We start from the raw sequence: 16,717 nt of genomic DNA, 5'->3' as shown, positions 1-16,717 counted from the left end.
GTTGTGGTTGGGAGCCACGTGTTCACAGTGGACTACCGATGCCACACTCCCCTGTACTTCTTCTTGGGCGGCCACTTGCTGATGGATACCGCCTGTATCTCCAACATGGTGCCTTAGGTGCTGGTGCATTTGCTGGCTCCGGTAGGGCCCATACCTTATTGTGCTTGTCTCATCCAGATATGCTTTCTCCACTTCCTGGCACCCTGGGAGTCCTTCCTCCTCACAGCTGTGGCCTATGATTACTATGCAGCTATCTGCCAGCCATTGCACTACTTTGTCCTCGGGCTGACTGACCCACACGGGCCTCACTTCCATCTCCTGCCTGCTGGCCTTGGCCAACACATTCACCTACAGCATCCTCACAGCTCTACCCAAGTTCTGCAGGCCTTGCCTCATCACCCACTTCTTCTGCGACCTCCGTCACTGCTCAGACTCTCTTGCTCCAGCACACGTACCAATGAACTTGCCCTGTTCTTCAGTTTTCTAGTGGCTCTCACACCCTGCGTCCTGGTCGTGGTCTCCTATGGACACGTTGTGGCTGCTGTTCAGGATTCATTCCACCCAGGGCTGAAGAAAAGCCTTTTCTACCTGTGTTGCCCATCTCACTATGATCGGTCTTTTCTACCTCATTTCAGTCCCCTGCTACATCCTTCCCAGCTCTGCATACTCTGGCTTGGGCGACTGGGTGCTCTCTGTGCTATGTGTAGTCCTCACTCACATGCTAAACCCCATCTTCCACAGCATGCTTGGATGACAAGCATGAGCCACTGCACCTGGCCAGGAAATATTTCTCGAAAGAAAGAATGAGAGAGTACCTCGTGTCTCCCCATTACAGGGCTTGGCACTGGGGATATAGAAAAGCTCCAGACAAGTTTCCTGCCTTTATGGAGCTCACAAAGTAGGCTGGGCTATTAGGCACTAAGACAATTCACTGTCATACAATGGTTACTCGCCATTCCTTCACAGGAAAGGGTCACTCACCCCTACCACCAAACCTAGGAACGGCCACATGCTGCTCAAAGGGTCAACACAGCTGCCTTTCACTGTTCTCAAGTGATGGCGGGTGGGCGCTCAGAGAAGACCAAAGGCTCAAGGCCAGGACACTAGGCCATCCGGGGCTTCCCAACAGACCTCCATCCCGAGTCCCTCACAAGAGCCTGCAATGACCCCCACAGGGCGAAACAAGCCGTGCTCACCAGCCCTGGTAGCTATGGCTGGGCCCTCCCCCTGGGCCATATGAGGCCAGCCTACATCATCCCCACTTAGACCGCCCCACTCAGGCCAAATTCCTAGGAAAGGGGTCGGGAATCTGTGTAGACCTGGGAAGATTGTTCTCATCATATAGGTGAGAGATGATGCCGACCTGGCCTATGGAGGGTGGAGAGGACACATTGAAGGAAACTGACTAGACGGAAGGTGAGATGACAGTGTGGGGCCATGGAAACGCGTGTCGCCAAGACAGAGAATGAAGCAGAGGGAAGCCATTCCAGGAGTCGGGGGACAGGCAGTGAGGCCAGCTGGGGGCAGGTTGGGTTGGAAGTACCTACAGGCCATCCAAGCTCACATGACTGTGCTGGTTTGAAACTCTGGAATTCAAGCACAGATCCCTGCTTAACTTTATTTCGATGGCCCTCTTTGAATATAGACATCCTGGCCCTGTCACCTCTGAAGCTTCAGCATTCCAGATGATGCCTAATGTGATTTCAAATACATTTCATCCATTCCAAGCAAGTCTTCTCTGATTCGGAAACAAAGGCTGTCACTGCCAGCGTGTGTGGACCAGGACCCGCCATCTGGAGAGGAGGGGCTGTTATGGGCCTTGGTAGGTTTTGCGTTTAAGCACACATGTGTTCTTCATGTGTACCTCCAAGGTGCAGAAGAAAAAAAAACATCTCATTGTGTAATAGTGACAAAATGCTGATGAAGCAAACTATCAACAGCCCTCTGGAGGAATAACTTTCAAGGCAGGATGAACTGTGTGTGTGGAATTTGGAAACAATTGTTTTTTGGAAGCGGCCGAAAGCCACAGAGACGACCGGGAGAGCCGGGCGACATCCGCCCCGTGGTGCCTAGCGTGGGCCCCGAGGCTCGGTGACTTCAGGGACTTCATCACGGCACGGTCTGCCTCATTGCATCAAGAAAAGGTGCCAATTAGAACAAGTTTCAGAGGAAAAATACGGCCTCCAATGAATTGAACAGGCTAATTTAAACTTTGGCAAACTGGCTCACTCCAGAGCTAATTAGAAATTTTCCTCAATGGCAAGTAATGAATAACTTTCTTAATCGCTTTCTGCTTATAAATGTAATACATGTTCACTGCAAAAGAAGAGGAAATATGGGCAAGTTTGGAAGAGAAAATAAAAAACTAACCATTATCTCACCGCCAAGGATAACGACAATGAAAATGTGGTGTATTTCTGGATAAATGAGCCAATTCTTGTCTAGTGCTTACAACAGTGGCTTGGGACGTGGTAACCACCCAAGAAATGTTATTGGTTATTATTATTCTCATTGCTAGTAGGTTTAGAAAAGTCTTTTCCAATGCTATCCCTCCCCCTGCCCCCCACCCCCTGACAGGCCCCGGTGTGTGATGTTCCCCTCCCTGTGTCCACATTGTTCAACTCCCACTTATGAGTGAGAACATGCGGTGTTTGGTTTTCTGTTCCTGTGTTAGTTTGCTGAAAATGATGGTTTCCAGCTTCATCCATGTCTCTGCAAACTACATGAACTCATTGTCTTTCATGGCTGCATATATTCCATGGTGTGTCTGTGCCACATTTCCTTTATCCAGTCGAACATTGATGGGCATTTGGGTTGGTGCCAAGTCTTTGCTATTGTGAACAGTGCTGCAATAAACATACATGTGCATGTGTCTTTATAGTAGAATGATTTATAATCCTTTGGGTACATACCCAGTAATGGGATTGCTAGGTCAACGAGTTGATGGGTGCAGCAAACCAGCATGGCACATGTATACCTATGTTAACAAACCTGCACATTGTGCACATGTACCCCAGCACTTAAGGTATAATAATGAAAAAAAGGAAAGAAAAGAAAGAAAGAAAGAAAAGAAAGAAAGAAAGAAAGAAAGAAAGAAAGAAAGAAAGAAAGAAAAAGAGAGAAAGAAAGAGAGAAAAGTCTTTTCCATTCCAACAATCAAATAAAGTTCATCTAAATTTTCTTCCAATGTTTTTACTTTTATTGTGTATATATTAGGTCAATACATTCTAAACACTTCAGATACTATAGAAATATTTCTCTATATAGCATTCCCCCGGTGCTTCTACTGAGATATGTATTGGCAGCCTGAGAAGTCGGCGTTCCTTTGTCCACACCCATCCCCGTGCATCCGTTTCATTTCATTCGCTCCACAGTCAGCCGCAACTCAGAGTTGTCCTTCAAAGAGTGAGAGACTAAGACTTTTAACCAGTGACTCTTGGCCCCATCGGTGGGGGGCTGTGTCCAAGGGTACAACTTCCCCAGAGCTTCCAGGCCCACCCTGTGTAGGGCACAGGAGAAAAAGCAGATGTGTCGTGAGCTGCAGGAGAGGCGCTGGCACAGGGCACAGAGGTCCCCATCCCAGCAGCCGAGAGGCAGAAGGCATGTGCAGGGGGCGCAGAGGCTCAGCAGGATCTGAGATGTGAGATGTCTACGAACACAGATGCACAAGAGGAGGCCGGAGATGACGGTCACTGGAGGGGCTCCGAGACGTGCATAGAAAACAGGACAGAGCTTGGCAGCAGCACTCATTTGTCGCCCTGCCCCACTCAGCCTGTGTTTTCTCCTTGACGGCATCTCAGTAGGACCCAGTAATGCCAACGCCTGGAGATCCCTCTGGACAACCGTCTTCATCCTCCACATCTGGTCCTCCCCTACACCTGGGGCTTGGACCTGCTAAGGAGCTCTTTCCAGTTTTCTAGACACCTGTGGAATCCCTTCACCCACCCTTCCCCGCGGGTGTGGCTGCTCTCCAGCTCACTCTCGTCCTGCTCTCCCCAACTGCCTCGGCTCCAGGGGGACAAGGCTTTCCCTGGGCTGCTGCCTTCCCTGCCCCCTTCCCAGTCCCCAGAAGGGTGCCGGCCGCAGAGGCCTCCAGAGCACAGTCTTGCTCACTGCATCAGCTCCAGCTGGAGGAGGATCCCCCAACCTCCTGCACCTCGACTCCTTCTTAGAGCAGCAGAGGCGGAAGCAGGAGCCTGCTTTGGAAAATGGCATGCTTTTACTGCTATGTGTGCATTGGCTTTTTAGCACTGTAAGAATGTCCCCGCAGTCCTGCCACCCTCACCCAGCCCCAGCCCTCCAGCCTCTGTCCTGGTGTCGGGGAAGCCTTTCTCAGGGTCACTCAGCCGTCTGAGGACTGGATGTGGCACAGACATACATAGGTTAAAGCTGCTACACGGAAGACTAGAGGTGCGGGAAGTGCATTCGCTTTAAGCCTAGAGGTGGGAGCCATGTCCGGGGCCCTTTCCTGGGGGTGTGCCTGTTACCGAAATACCAAGGGTTTGGTCTAGGTCCTGCTGCTGTCCGCACAGAAAGCCAATGACTGACTGAGACGAAGAGAATTACCAGGGAAGACGGCTTTAATTGGGTGCTGCAGCCGGGGAGATGGGAGTTAAGTCTCAAATCCATCCCCCTGACTAAAACTAGGGGTTTATATAGCAAGGAAGAAATGCACCAATGTGTAGGAAAACAGGAACTCGGGAGGGCCCAGAAAGCAATCCTGATGAATGAGGGGGGTCCAGCATCTCATTGTCTGGATGTGGTGATCTGGTGAGTTTCAGTTCTTTGATACTTTGAGACGCCCGAAAGTCATTTCCTGAGGAAGGAATTCAGATAAAACAACTGTAAGGTTCAAGCTTGAAGACCAGAAGGGTCAGTTTCTATGTGTATCAAAAAGAACAGCCTATGGGACGATTTGATCGGTTTCATGCCCAGCCCAGGGTACAGGATGTGGGAAGCCTGAGCCGGCCTGGTGAGCAGCCCAGACACCCGGGATGGAGTATTGCAGCCTCTCGCCCCACAGACTTGTGAACAGGGCGTGGGGACAGACACCCAGCTCCTAGGGCCATGCCACCCCCACCCCTGCCCGCCTCTCGCAGCACCTTTCCTGTGGATCTGACCCCCTTCCAGACACAGAAGTAAGCCAGCACCCGGCAGACACAGGGTCACCTCCCAGCTCCCCACCAGGGAGAGGCAAGAGCGACTAGGGCAGGAACTGATACTGCCGAACCCAGGAGCCAGGCCCGACGCAGCCTCAGGTCCAGCAGGTCCCGCCTGTCCACCTGGGCCAGGCCTAGAGCCCGGGAGCCCCTGGCTGGTGGGAGGCCACCCGCAACCCACCCCACACGCAGCTCCAGCTCCCCCACCAGGCGGGGCGACTAGGACAGGGACAGAACCCGTTGAACCCAGGAGTGAGATCCGGCCCCGGGTCCCACTGGGCCCTCCCGTCCACCTTGGCTGGACCTGGCACCTGGGAGACCTTGGCTGGCGCGAGGCCACTCCCACCCGACATGCAGTTCCAGCTACCCCACCAGCTGGGCTACCAGGACAGGGACGGAGGCTGCTGAACCCAGTTAGAGGCCTGTCCCCGGGGTCTGTCCTGGGAGCTCCCCCAAGACGGACAGGGCAGGTAGGGTCCGGGATGACGGCCGCACAGCCCCGGCCCCGTGTTCCCAGGCCTGTCTTGCTCCTCGGTGTGAGGGAGACCCGGGGGATGGGACAGGCTGGGCCCCGCAGTGCCTGACTCCCTGCAGGGCTCCCGGGACAGGGGTCCGGCGGACAGCCGGCTGCTCAGGGGTGAGGGGTCCAAGCTGGCATTGCAGCCACCTTCCGGCCCGGGCTCTCTTGGGGAGGGGCGGGGTTGGTGAGAACCAGTCACGTGCTCCGGGGCTCACTCGGGGTCTCCCACGGCCGGAAGTAGGGCCCCTGTGCGCAGGCGCCCTGAGGATCCCGGGCTCCCCATCTCACGCCAGGGGGCGGAACTTCCTGCAGCCTCTCTGCTTCCACGTCCTCGTGGGCCCTGACTTTCTGAGAGCGACGCAGAGGCTCCGGAGCCATGCAGGCCGCAGGCCAGGGCACAGGGGGTGCGGCGGGCGATGCTGATGGCCCAGGAGGCCCTGGCGCTCCTGGTGGCCCAGGGGGCGATGCTGGCGGCCCAGGAGAGGCGGGTGCTACCGGTGGCGGAGGTCCCCAGGGCGCAGGGGCAGCGAGGGCCTCGGGGCCGGGAGGAGGCACCCCGCGGGGTCCGCACGGCGATGCCACTTCTGCGCAGGATGGAAGGTGCCCCTGCGAGGCCAGGAGGCCGGACAGCCGCCTGCTTCAGTTGTATCCTGTTCTGTTCTGTTCTGTTCTAGGAGGTTCTGATGGCGGGGTGGGGGCCGTGAGATGGGGACAACAGGGTCAAGAGGTGGGGGGCAGGGCCAGGAGGTAGGTGAGGGTAGGGCCAGGTGCGGGAGGTGGGGTTTGGGAGATGGGGGTAAGGGGCCGGATGGGGTGGGGGTGGGTGCTGGGAGTTGGAGGTCGAGGGATGGCTCAGAGAAAGGGAGTAGGTAGGGGATGGGAGGTGGAGCGTGTGCACAGTTGGGTGCTGGGCTATGGGGTGAGGGGCAGGGGGACAGGAGACGGGTTCTTGGGTGTGTGAAGGGATCAGGAGTTGGGGGGAAGCGTGCAAGGTGGGAGCCGGTGGCTGGGGTGTGGGCTGGATGGGGGTGGTATCAAGCGATGAGGAGAGGTCCCGGCTGATGCGGCAGGGGGCATGGTGGGGAGGGCCTTGGAAGGGCACGCAGGAGTCAGCTTGAGGTGCAACAGAGGAAAGTGGGGAATCAAGACAGCTGGGTGGGGTTGCTGCAGGACCTGGGCCAGTGAGTGGGGAGACAGCTTGAGGATATGAGATGGGCACCGGCCAAATCCTAGGAGATGGCACCTCAACCGTGTCCCCACCAGCCACATCACGATGCCTTTCTCGTCGCCCATGGAAGCGGAGCTGGTCCGCAGGATCCTGTCCCCGGATGCCGCACCGCTCCCCCGACCAGAGGCGGTTCTGAAGGACTTCGCCGTGTCCGGCAACCTACTGTTTATGTCAGTTCGGGACCAGGACAGGGAAGGCGCTGGGCAGATGAGAGTGGTGGGTTGGGGGCTGGGATCCGCCTCCCCGGAGGGGCAGAAAGCTAGAGACCTCGGAACACCCAAACACAAGGTCTCAGAACAGAGACCTGGTACACCAGGCCCGCCGCCACCCGAGGGAGCCCAGGGAGATGGGTGCAGAGGTGTCGCCTTTAACGTGATGTTCTCTGCCCCTCACATTTAGCCGACTGACTGCTGCAGACCACCGCCAGCTCCAGCTCTCCATCGGCTCCTGTCTCCAGCAGCTTTCCCTGTTGATGTGGGTCATGCAGTGCTTTCTGCCCGTGTTTTTGGCTCTGCTTCACTCAGGACAGAGGCGCTAAGCCCAGCCTGGCGCCCCTTCCTAAGTCGTGCCTCCTTCCCTAGGGTATGGTCCCAGCACGAGTGGCGACTTCCTTGTGGAGGCCTGATTGTTTGTCGCTGGAGGAGGGCGGCTTGCATGTTTGTTTCTGTAGAAAATAAAACTGAGCTACGATTCCGTGTCTGAGTCTCTTTTCTGCGAGCGAAGGCACCTTCGGACTTGCATGCCCTTGTCCTCGGGTTGCAGAGGAGGCTCTGGGATTCACAGATTGAAGTAGCACAAGGTAATGGGAGACAATTTGGGAAATGGGGGAAAATGAAAAGCCACTGGGTCCTGCCATTCAGCATTAACTACTGTGGACATTTTAGAATATTTTCCAGGTCAGCATTAAATTTTTTCCCAAATTGTTTTCATTGAACATATGAGCTTTTGTGCTTTCTAAAAATGTTTCAAAAACATGTACTTGAATAGATGCATAAAACCAGCATTATTTCACCGTTAAACATGTGATATGGGCCGGGCATGGTGGCCCGCACCTGTATTCCCATTGTTCTGGGAGGCTCAGGTGGGAGGATGGCTTGAGACCTGCGGTTGGAGGCCACCCTGGGCAATGTAGTGCGATTCTATCTCCATAAGAATCATTTAAAAATTAGGGGTGGAGGGAGTGGTGGCAGGCACCTGTAGTCCCAGTTACTCAGGAGGCTGACATGGGAGGGTGGCTTGAGTCCAGGATCTCGAGGCTGCAGTGAGCTATGAATGCATCCCTGAGTTCCAGCCTTGGTGACAAAGCGAGACCCTGACTCTAAAGTAACAGTGATAGTAATAATGTGAACAGCGTAAAATGTTTGTAAACACATAATGTTAACAAAACACAGATTCTCTTACTGCTTGCAGAGTCCAATGAACAAGAGCAAGGTTTGCTGTAAAGAAACGGACTTTCTGCCATGCTTGGTTTAGGGGAAGACGTACAGGCTCCTGCCTTTAAGGGCACTGCTTCTCATTGGGGGCAGAAAGCAGGGCCTTTTAAAGGAGGACTTGGCATAAATGGTAGGAAGGGGAGGGAGCAGGCAGCTGTGGGGTCTACATGACATGCTGAGGTGCCTTGTCTGCGGGGAGGTCACGCTGGCACCATCTTGGGCAGAGCTAGGTTGGAAAGGGGCTGTTTGACAAAGCAAAACAAACATGCTTGAGCTGTGTTCTGAGATGCTCTTAAGTTGCTTGGAGACAACTTGATCCCTTTGAGTTTTGTTTTAGGATTTGCTCAGTGGGAACATAGCAGATTTTAATGTAAGATTAATAGTATTAGTCGATAATCTCCAATGCTTGGCAAGGCTGTAGCTGGAAACGAGGACTCATATGCTGTCAGTAGGAGTGGTAGTAACATCTATCTGGACATCTATTTGGCATTTTCTATTAAGGGAAAGATGTGCATTCCCTTCCACCCACCTTGAGGAATCCATCTGAGAAACTCCTGGATATGCAAATGAGATAGAATCCACCGGCATCTTAATGACACCACCACGTAAATAGTTTTTAGAATGTAAATGTCCACCAGCTGCGGAAAGGCTGAACAAATCACTGCACAACTGAGGAAGGCGAGGGGGGTTGGCACATCCAGGCGGTGCCAAAGCCAGTTCTGTCTCAGAGCAGCGGAGTTTTTCCAAGAGACGTGGGCACGCTGTGAGGAAGTCCCAGCAGGAAGCCAGGCGAATGCCACCTCGGCATGCCTGCCCCGGAGGGTGTGAGCAGCTTCCTTCTCCTCTGGATCGGTGGTGTGCTAGGAGAGGCCTGGGTCTCTGTCAAGGCCAGGGACGGATGGAAGCTGAGAGAGGACGCTGAGACCTGGGGAGCTTCCTGGAACGCAGGGACTTAGTGAACTCGCTCTGTTTCAGCGCAAGTTGCGCAAAGGAAAACTGAAAGACCAGCAGCAATGTCAGAGAGACCTTCCTGTCATGCCAGCGGGATTCCTTGGGAGCCAGTGAGTGCTCCAGCCCTTGAGGGCTCTGTCACAGCTGGTGGGAGCATGGGTCAAGGCTGTGGCAGAACACACCCCAGCCTCAGGTGAAGAGGTCCCTAATGCTTCCCTCTAGCTCTCATATTCCAGAATTCCAAGTCAAGTCTGAAGAGTCCGCTTAACTTCCGTCCTCTCAAACATGCAGGGTGGTCGTCACACACGGTTAGAGGAGTTTGACTCCTGGTGAAACAGGGAGGCCCGGGCAAACCTGGCCACGAGTCCAGCATGTGCCCGCCCCAGCAAGGTCACCGTGCCCCAGGGGAAGCAGCACCCGGAGAGGTCACTGTGCCCCAGGGCCGGGACCCCGGCCGGGCTGGCTCAGAACTCCAGGCTGTAACTGCATCCAGACAACTTTGACCAGGTGCTGAGCCACCGGCCCCTGCAGCCAACATCACGGGCACAAAAGCAGAAGCCCAGGGAGCAAAGATGAAGATCCAGGAGCACAGTAACTGTCAGGTAGGGACCTGCTGGCCCACTGAGTCTGGGAGCAACACTACAGGCGCTGCAGGGAGGCCCCCGGAGTGACCCGGGGCCTGTCTCCAGAGGGCGGCCCTTCCTTAACTGGAGCTGCCTCTTCCCCTCCTGCCCTAGGATGTAAACCCCGCTTGGCTGAAGTATTGAATTCACGGGGGATCTGACCGCGCTCTGCCTGTGATGCTCATCTGTCCTCTGGGGCCTCATTCCCTGAGCTTCCCAGAGCGGCCTCCTTTGTTTGGCTCAGCTCTGTGTCTTCCTTCCCAAAGCTGTGTCTCCAGTGTGTTAGGCTTCCCCTCTCCTCCCTCAAGTGACCTCAAGGGCCCAGGAGGAAACGCAAGAGGGCAGGAGGGCTCCCTGAGGTGGAGAGCAGACAGACAGCAGGTTCTCCTTTTGCCCTGTCTTGAAGGATGCCCCCAATTCACAGCCACACGGGCGCTGGAGTGGCCAGCTTGGTGAGGAGGGAAAATGGGCGAGGCCATTCCCACCTCATGATTCCCACCTCATGATCCTCCCACCTCATTTTCTAGCATTAGCACATGGCATGGGGGAAAAGTGTGGGGAGGTACATGGCTGTCAAAATGAGACTCAGGTTGGGGACGTGACAATGATGAATGTGTCTGGGTCATGCAGCATACATGTGTGCTATGCACTCTCCATATGAGCGTGTGTGTGTGTGTATGTGTGTGTGTGTGTGTGTGAGTGCATGTGCAGAGGCATGTGCAGGCAGTAGGGCCACCAGGATCCTGACAGTCCTCTCATGTGGCTGTGGGTGACAGTTACATTCTTCTCTATACTTTTCTGTATTGCTCATTTGTTTTCCCTCCCGTGAAACTGTTTTATCTACAGCGTCAGAGGAAAAACAATAAAATAACTTTTTTTTTTAAAGACGAGATCTCACTTTGTTGTCCAGGCTATGAGGGATTATAGCTCACTGTAGCCTGGAACTCCTGGCCTCAAGCAATCCTCCCAAGTACTTCGGATTACAGACGTGAGCCTAGGATATGAAATGTCTTTCACAGATTGAAGGCTATTCAGGTTTTCTACTTCTCTTGAGCAAGTTTTGGTAATCTGAGTCATTCAAGGAATTTGTCCATTTCATCGAAATTGGCAAATTTATTTCCAAATATTGCTCCTAATATTTCCTGGTTATTCTTTTTTCAGTTTTATTGGTATTTTAAAAAGCATTCAGGTTCATGGATTTTTCTTTGTTGTTTGTTCATTTTACAGTTTTAAATTTCTGCTCTTATCTTTATTATTTCTTTCCTATTAGATATTTAGATGTTTCAAATTTATTTGTTTTTAAAATTGTCATGTAAAATTGTATGTATTTACCATATACATCAATATGGGTTTTTATGGCTTTTATTTCTTTAATTGACACATAACAGTTCTACATATTTATTGGGTACATAGTGAAGTTTTGATACATATAATGTACAGTGAACAGATCAACGTAATTAGCATATCCATCGTCTCAAACATTTATCATTTCTGTGTTGGGAATATTCAATATCCTCATTCTAGCTATTTGAAACTATATAATATATTATTGTTAACTATAGCCATTCTACAATGGTATAGAACACTAGAATTTATTCCTCCTATCTAGCTATAATGTTGTATCCTAGCTATAATGTTGTATCTTCAACTTCCACATCAAACGTCTTCCAAAGCCTCTTGAGGGTCGTTTCTCAAAACGCGTGCCCTGAGCCCAGCTTGGGCCATTCTCATCTGGCTTCCTGTGGCATCCTAGTGTCTGTGGCACCCTCTCAGTCCTTGGCCTGACCCTGAGCCACAGGCTGAGTTCCTTGGTGTGGGGAAATTTGAGAATATGGAGGTTTTTTCTCAGGAAGACAATTATGTGCATCCACCATCTCATTTTATTTTTATTTATTTATTTTTTTTGAGACGGAGTCTCGCACTGTCACCCAGGCTGGAGTGCAGGGGCGCGATCTCTGCTCATTGCAAGCTCCGCCTCCCGGGTTCATGCCATTCTCCTGCCTCAGCCTCCCGAGTAGCTGAGACTACAGGTGCCCGCCACCATGCCCAGCTAATTTTTTTGAATTTTTAGTAGAGACAGGGTTTCACTGTGTTAGCCAGGATGGTCTCGATCTCCTGACCTCGTGATCTACCCGCCTCAGCCTCCCAAAGTGCTGGGATTACAGGCGTGAGCCACCACGCCCGGCCACCATCTCATTTAATACAGATACCCTCAAGGGAGACGTCACTATCAGCTCCACTTTATGGATGAGGGAACAGACTTGGAGAGGCCTCGCTGTTCTGTCTATGGGGGCAGCAGGCAGGGAAATTATTGAAGTTGTTGGCAATTAAGTGTCCAGTGTACGTCCTAAGAACTGCGTTCCTTACCCTACAAGAATCTTATCCAGCCATGTCTTTCTTTTTAGACTGTGAGTGAGTGACTTCTCCTCCGGCCGACTCTGGGATGGCTAGGGTAGCTCGGGTAGGCCTTCGAAAGCACGACTGCCTTGTTTCTTCCCTCCACACTGGTAATTGGAGGGAGAATGTCAGGCAGAACAGAAGCCTTGGAGCCAGAAAGGCCTGTCTATGAATCTCTTTTTAATACCTTACCAGGTTTCTGACGAGTAATGCAGCTTTCACGTTTGTCATTAGGAACGAAATTTTGTTTATTGCACGAATGTCCCTAACAGTGATTTTTGACACGAAGAGCGTGTTCAACAAATGGCAGCCTGTGTTTTCCTTTCATGATCTCAAGAAGACCTTTCCTGACCACTCTCCCTGAAACCAACTGGCTTTATTTTTCTCTTTTACAGCGCTTATCGGTACCTGATGTTAAGGTAAATGTGCAGTGGTGTTCTGGATGCGGCATAGCCCACCTCTTCCCAACTCAGACTGAGCAACCCTGGCTGGTGCCCTCATCTGGCAAAGAGGAGGAGTAGGATGTGGGTCCCGGTGGACACACAGGATGCCACCTCTCAGTCACCCTGTTTGCACTCGTGGCTGGCTCTGGCCCCTCCTCCTCACTCCTCTCTGTTCCATCCTGTGCTTTTCACACTGCTGCCTCCAGGGTCTTGTTGCTGAGATGAATGCCACTCTCTTTGTGGACAACGTTGAAACAAACATGACCAAAGAGCTCCTTCTCAAGCTATCCACCAAGGCTGGGCCAGTAATAAAGGTGAAAATTCCAAAAGATGAGGATGGTAAACCAAAGCAATTTGCATTTGTGAATTTCACACAGGAAGTATCTGCTCCTCTTAGTGGAATCAAACTCTATGGAAGGCCTATCAAAATTCAATTTAGACAGGAAGTAGTCATGCCTCACAGGATATCCATTTGTCATGCCCCCAGCCTCATGTTGCAAATTCAAGCCCTGCCTCCACATCTCCCAGCGGTGGGTATGAAAGGACTGTGGGTAACAGGGCTCCATCAGCACAGATACTTCAGAGATCTTTCTCTTCTCCAGAAAATTTTCAGAGACAAGCAGTGATGAGCAGTGATTTGAGACAAATACCATATTTGGTTCTCCGCCTCTGGATCAGTTAGGATTTTCACCATCAGTTCAATCACACAATCATACTTTGAACCAGTCTTCAAGCTCTCAGTGGCGCCAAGATGCACCCTGATCACTGTGCAGAGTCAGACAGAATGCTCATCCCTACCTAGCAGTTAGACATTATAGCCGGGAACGGCGTCACACTGATCATGGATGTAACCATCATTACAGAGGATGCAGCGAGGGACTAAGGCCAAGCAAGGTCCGCAGTGCCTGGCAGGAATGCAGCTCTCTTCCTTTTCTCATGGGGGCTCCAGTCCTATAGGACCAGGGGCCTGCCCCTCTGACCTCATTCAACCTCAGCGACCTGGACTATCCACTATGACTGTGATAACAGAAGAGACAGTAGTAACGAGGGAAAATGGTGCTCATCTCACACTAACAAGTGTTAAAAGAACATTGTTTTTATAGGGTTATTTTTAGGCCCTTTGTCTAAGTTGGTGTGGAACTATTTTGTTGAAAACCTGTACAGAGCAGCCTTACAAGTTGTCACATTTCTTTATAAAGTTTTGTAAATGTATAGCTACAATTTAATACCAAAATGGAAATAATTGTGGTTTATTACATGAATAATAATCTTTCACCCCTGGGTTTTATGTAGAGGAAAGGTTTTATGCAAAACAATGTGTCTCCATTCCTAATCCTTTAAACACTTTAGGAGGGAATGGATTATGCAGATTGGTTGTATGATAAAGCAGATATTTTAATTATCATTTATCTTTTTGTATTGCGAGAAATTTCTTGTTCATGAATCAGATTTTGCTGTATGTAATAGAAAGCATCCCAGGTGACCGTCTGAAATGGCTATCGGTACATTTCTTGAAAAAAAAAGAAGATTCCTGAAGACTTTAAGTACTGCCTCTTTCAGTCAAACTTTAAAAATTTTAGCAGTTTCAAAGTGCTCAGGAAGTGTGTGCAAAGACAGGTTTAATGGAGCTTGCACAGGTTGCTTTTTCCTTTGAACCTTTGAAAAAATTTACTCTTCACATTTTCTGACTTGAAAATTATTGAATCCTGTTTAACAAAACTTTTACATCTTGAGATACTGTTTCCTTTTCATGGCAGAATTCTTTATAAGAATTCGTTTGTTGAAAACCAGGGATCCGGGAGGAGCCAAGATGGCCGAATAGGAACAGCTCCGGTCTACAGCTCCCAGCGCGAGCGACGCAGAAGACGGGTGATTTCTGCATTTCCATCTGAGGTACCGTGTTCATCTCACTAGGGAGTGCCAGACAGTGGGCGCAGGCCAGTGGGTGAGTGCACCGTGCACCAGCCTAAGCAGGGGCGAGGCATTGCCTCACTCGGGAAGCTCAAGGGGTCAGGGAGTTCCCTTTCCAGGGGTGACAGACGGCACCTGGAAAATCGGGCCACTCCCACCCGAATACTGTGCTTTTCCGACGGGCTTAGGAAACGGTGCCCCAGGAGAGTATAGCCCGCACCTGGCTCAGAGGGTCCTACGCCCACGGAGTCTCGCTGATTGCTAGCACAGCAGTCTGAGATCAAACAGCAAGTCGGCAGCGAGGCTGGGGGAGGGGCGCCCACCATTGCCCAGGCTCCCTTAGGTAAACAAAGCAGCCTGGAAGCTTGAACTGGGTGGAGCCCACCACAGCTCCAGGAGGCCTGCCTGCCTCTGTAGGCTCCACCTCTGGGGGCAGGGCACAGACAAACAAAAAGACAGCAGTAACCTCTGCAGACTTAAATGTCCCTGTCTGACAGCTTTGAGGAGAGCAGTGGTTCTCCCAGCACGCAGCTGGAGATCTGAGAACGGGCAGACTGCCTCCTCAAGTGGGTCCCTGACCCCTGACCCCCGAGCAGCCTAACTGGGAGGCACCCCCCAGCAGGGGCAGACTGACACCTCACACGGCCGGCCAGGTACTCCAACAGACCTGCAGCTGAGGGTCCTGTCTGTTAGAAGGAAAACTAACAAAAAGAAAGGACATCCACACCAAAAACCCATCTGTACATCACCATCATCAAAGACCAAAAGTAGATAAAACTACAAAGATGGGGAAAAAACAGAGCAGAAAAACTGGAAACTCTAAAAAGCAGAGTACCTCTCCTCCTCCAAAGGAACGCAGTTCCTCTCCAGCAACGGAACAAAGCTGGACGGAGAATGACTTTGACGAGCTGAGAGAAGAAGGCTTCAGACGATCAAATTACTCCGAGCTACGAGAGGATATTCAAACCAAAGGCAAAGAAGTTGAAAACTTTGAAAAAAATTTAGAAGAATGTATAACTAGAATAACAAATACAGAGAAGTGCTTAAAGGAGCTGATGGAGCTGAAAACCAAGGCTCGAGAACTACGTGAAGAATGCAGAAGCCTCAGGAGCCGATGCGATCAAATGGAAGAAAGGGTATCGGCCCTGGAAGATGAAATGAATGAAATGAAGCGAGAAGGGAAGTTTAGAGAAAAAAGAATAAAAAGAAACGAGCAAAGCCTCCAAGAAATGTGGGACTATGTGAAAAGACCAAATCTACGTCTGATTGGTGTACCTGAAAGTGACGGGGAAAATGGAAACAAGTTGGAAAACACTCTGCAGGATATTATCCAGGAGAACTTCCCCAATCTAGCAAGGCAGGCCAACATTCAGATTCAGGAAATACAGAGAACGCCACAAAGATACTCCTCGAGAAGAGCAACTCCAAGACACATAATTGTCAGATTCACCAAAGTTGAAATGAAGGAAAAAATGTTAAGGGCAGCCAGAGAGAAAGGTCGGGTTACCATCAAAGGGAAGCTCATCAGACTAACAGCGGATCTCTCGGCAGAAACCCTACAAGCCAGAAGAGAGTGGGGGCCAATATTCAACATTCTTAAAGAAAAGAATTTTCAACCCAGAATTTCATATCCTGCCAAACTAAGCTTCATAAGTGAAGGAGAAATAAAATACTTTACAGACAAGCAAATGCTGAGAGATTTTGCCACCACCAGGCCTGCCCTAAAAGAGCTCCTGAAGGAAGCGCTAAACATGGAAAGGCACAACCGGTACCAGCCACTGCAAAATCATACCGAAATGTAAAGACCATCGAGACTAGGAAGAGACTGCATCAACTAACGAGCAAAATAACCAGCTAACATCATAATGACAGGATCAAATTCACACATAACAATATTAACTTTAAATGTAAATGGACTAAATGCTCCAATTAAAAGACACAGACTGGCAAATTGGATAAAGACTCAAGACCCATCAGTGTGCTGTATTCAGGAAACCCATCTCACGTGCAGAGACACACATAGGCTCAAAATAAAAGGATGGAGGAAGACCT

General features: G+C 51.0%; 1 protein-coding gene and 1 pseudogene across 2 annotated transcripts; both read left to right on the top strand.

Moving 5' to 3' along the window:
* The first annotated feature begins 5,806 nt into the window (after positions 1-5,806).
* On the top strand, positions 5,807-7,597 carry LOC129024802 (cancer/testis antigen 2). 2 transcript variants are annotated; one of them, XM_054472017.1, is made up of 3 exons: positions 5,807-6,324; positions 6,943-7,077; positions 7,307-7,597. In XM_054472017.1, exons 1-3 carry the CDS (start codon positions 6,056-6,058, stop codon positions 7,443-7,445), a joined length of 543 nt encoding a protein of 180 aa, XP_054327992.1. In that variant the 5' UTR covers positions 5,807-6,055; the 3' UTR covers positions 7,446-7,597. The 2 variants fall into 2 exon arrangements, with proteins under 2 accessions (XP_054327992.1, XP_054327991.1); XM_054472016.1 differs by lacking the exon at positions 7,307-7,597 and having other exon boundaries at positions 6,943-7,306.
* Positions 7,598-10,321: 2,724 nt separating this feature from the next.
* On the top strand, positions 10,322-13,711 carry LOC129024240 (RNA-binding protein 7-like; annotated as a pseudogene).
* The last annotated feature ends 3,006 nt before the right edge of the window (positions 13,712-16,717 follow it).

This window comes from Pongo pygmaeus, chromosome X (genome assembly GCF_028885625.2).
Source record: "Pongo pygmaeus isolate AG05252 chromosome X, NHGRI_mPonPyg2-v2.0_pri, whole genome shotgun sequence".
Lineage (NCBI taxonomy): Eukaryota > Metazoa > Chordata > Mammalia > Primates > Hominidae > Pongo > Pongo pygmaeus.
This window is presented reverse-complemented; position numbering and strand designations above follow the sequence as displayed.

Bases quoted from the DNA above. Each gene is read 5' to 3' on its own strand.
- LOC129024802 (XM_054472016.1), top strand. From the start codon at position 6,056: ATGCAGGCCGCAGGCCAGGGCACAGGGGGTGCGGCGGGCGATGCTGAT. The intron at 6,325-6,942 runs GTATCCTGTTCT...TGTCCCCACCAG, and splicing joins GACAGCCGCCTGCTTCAGTT to CCACATCACGATGCCTTTCT.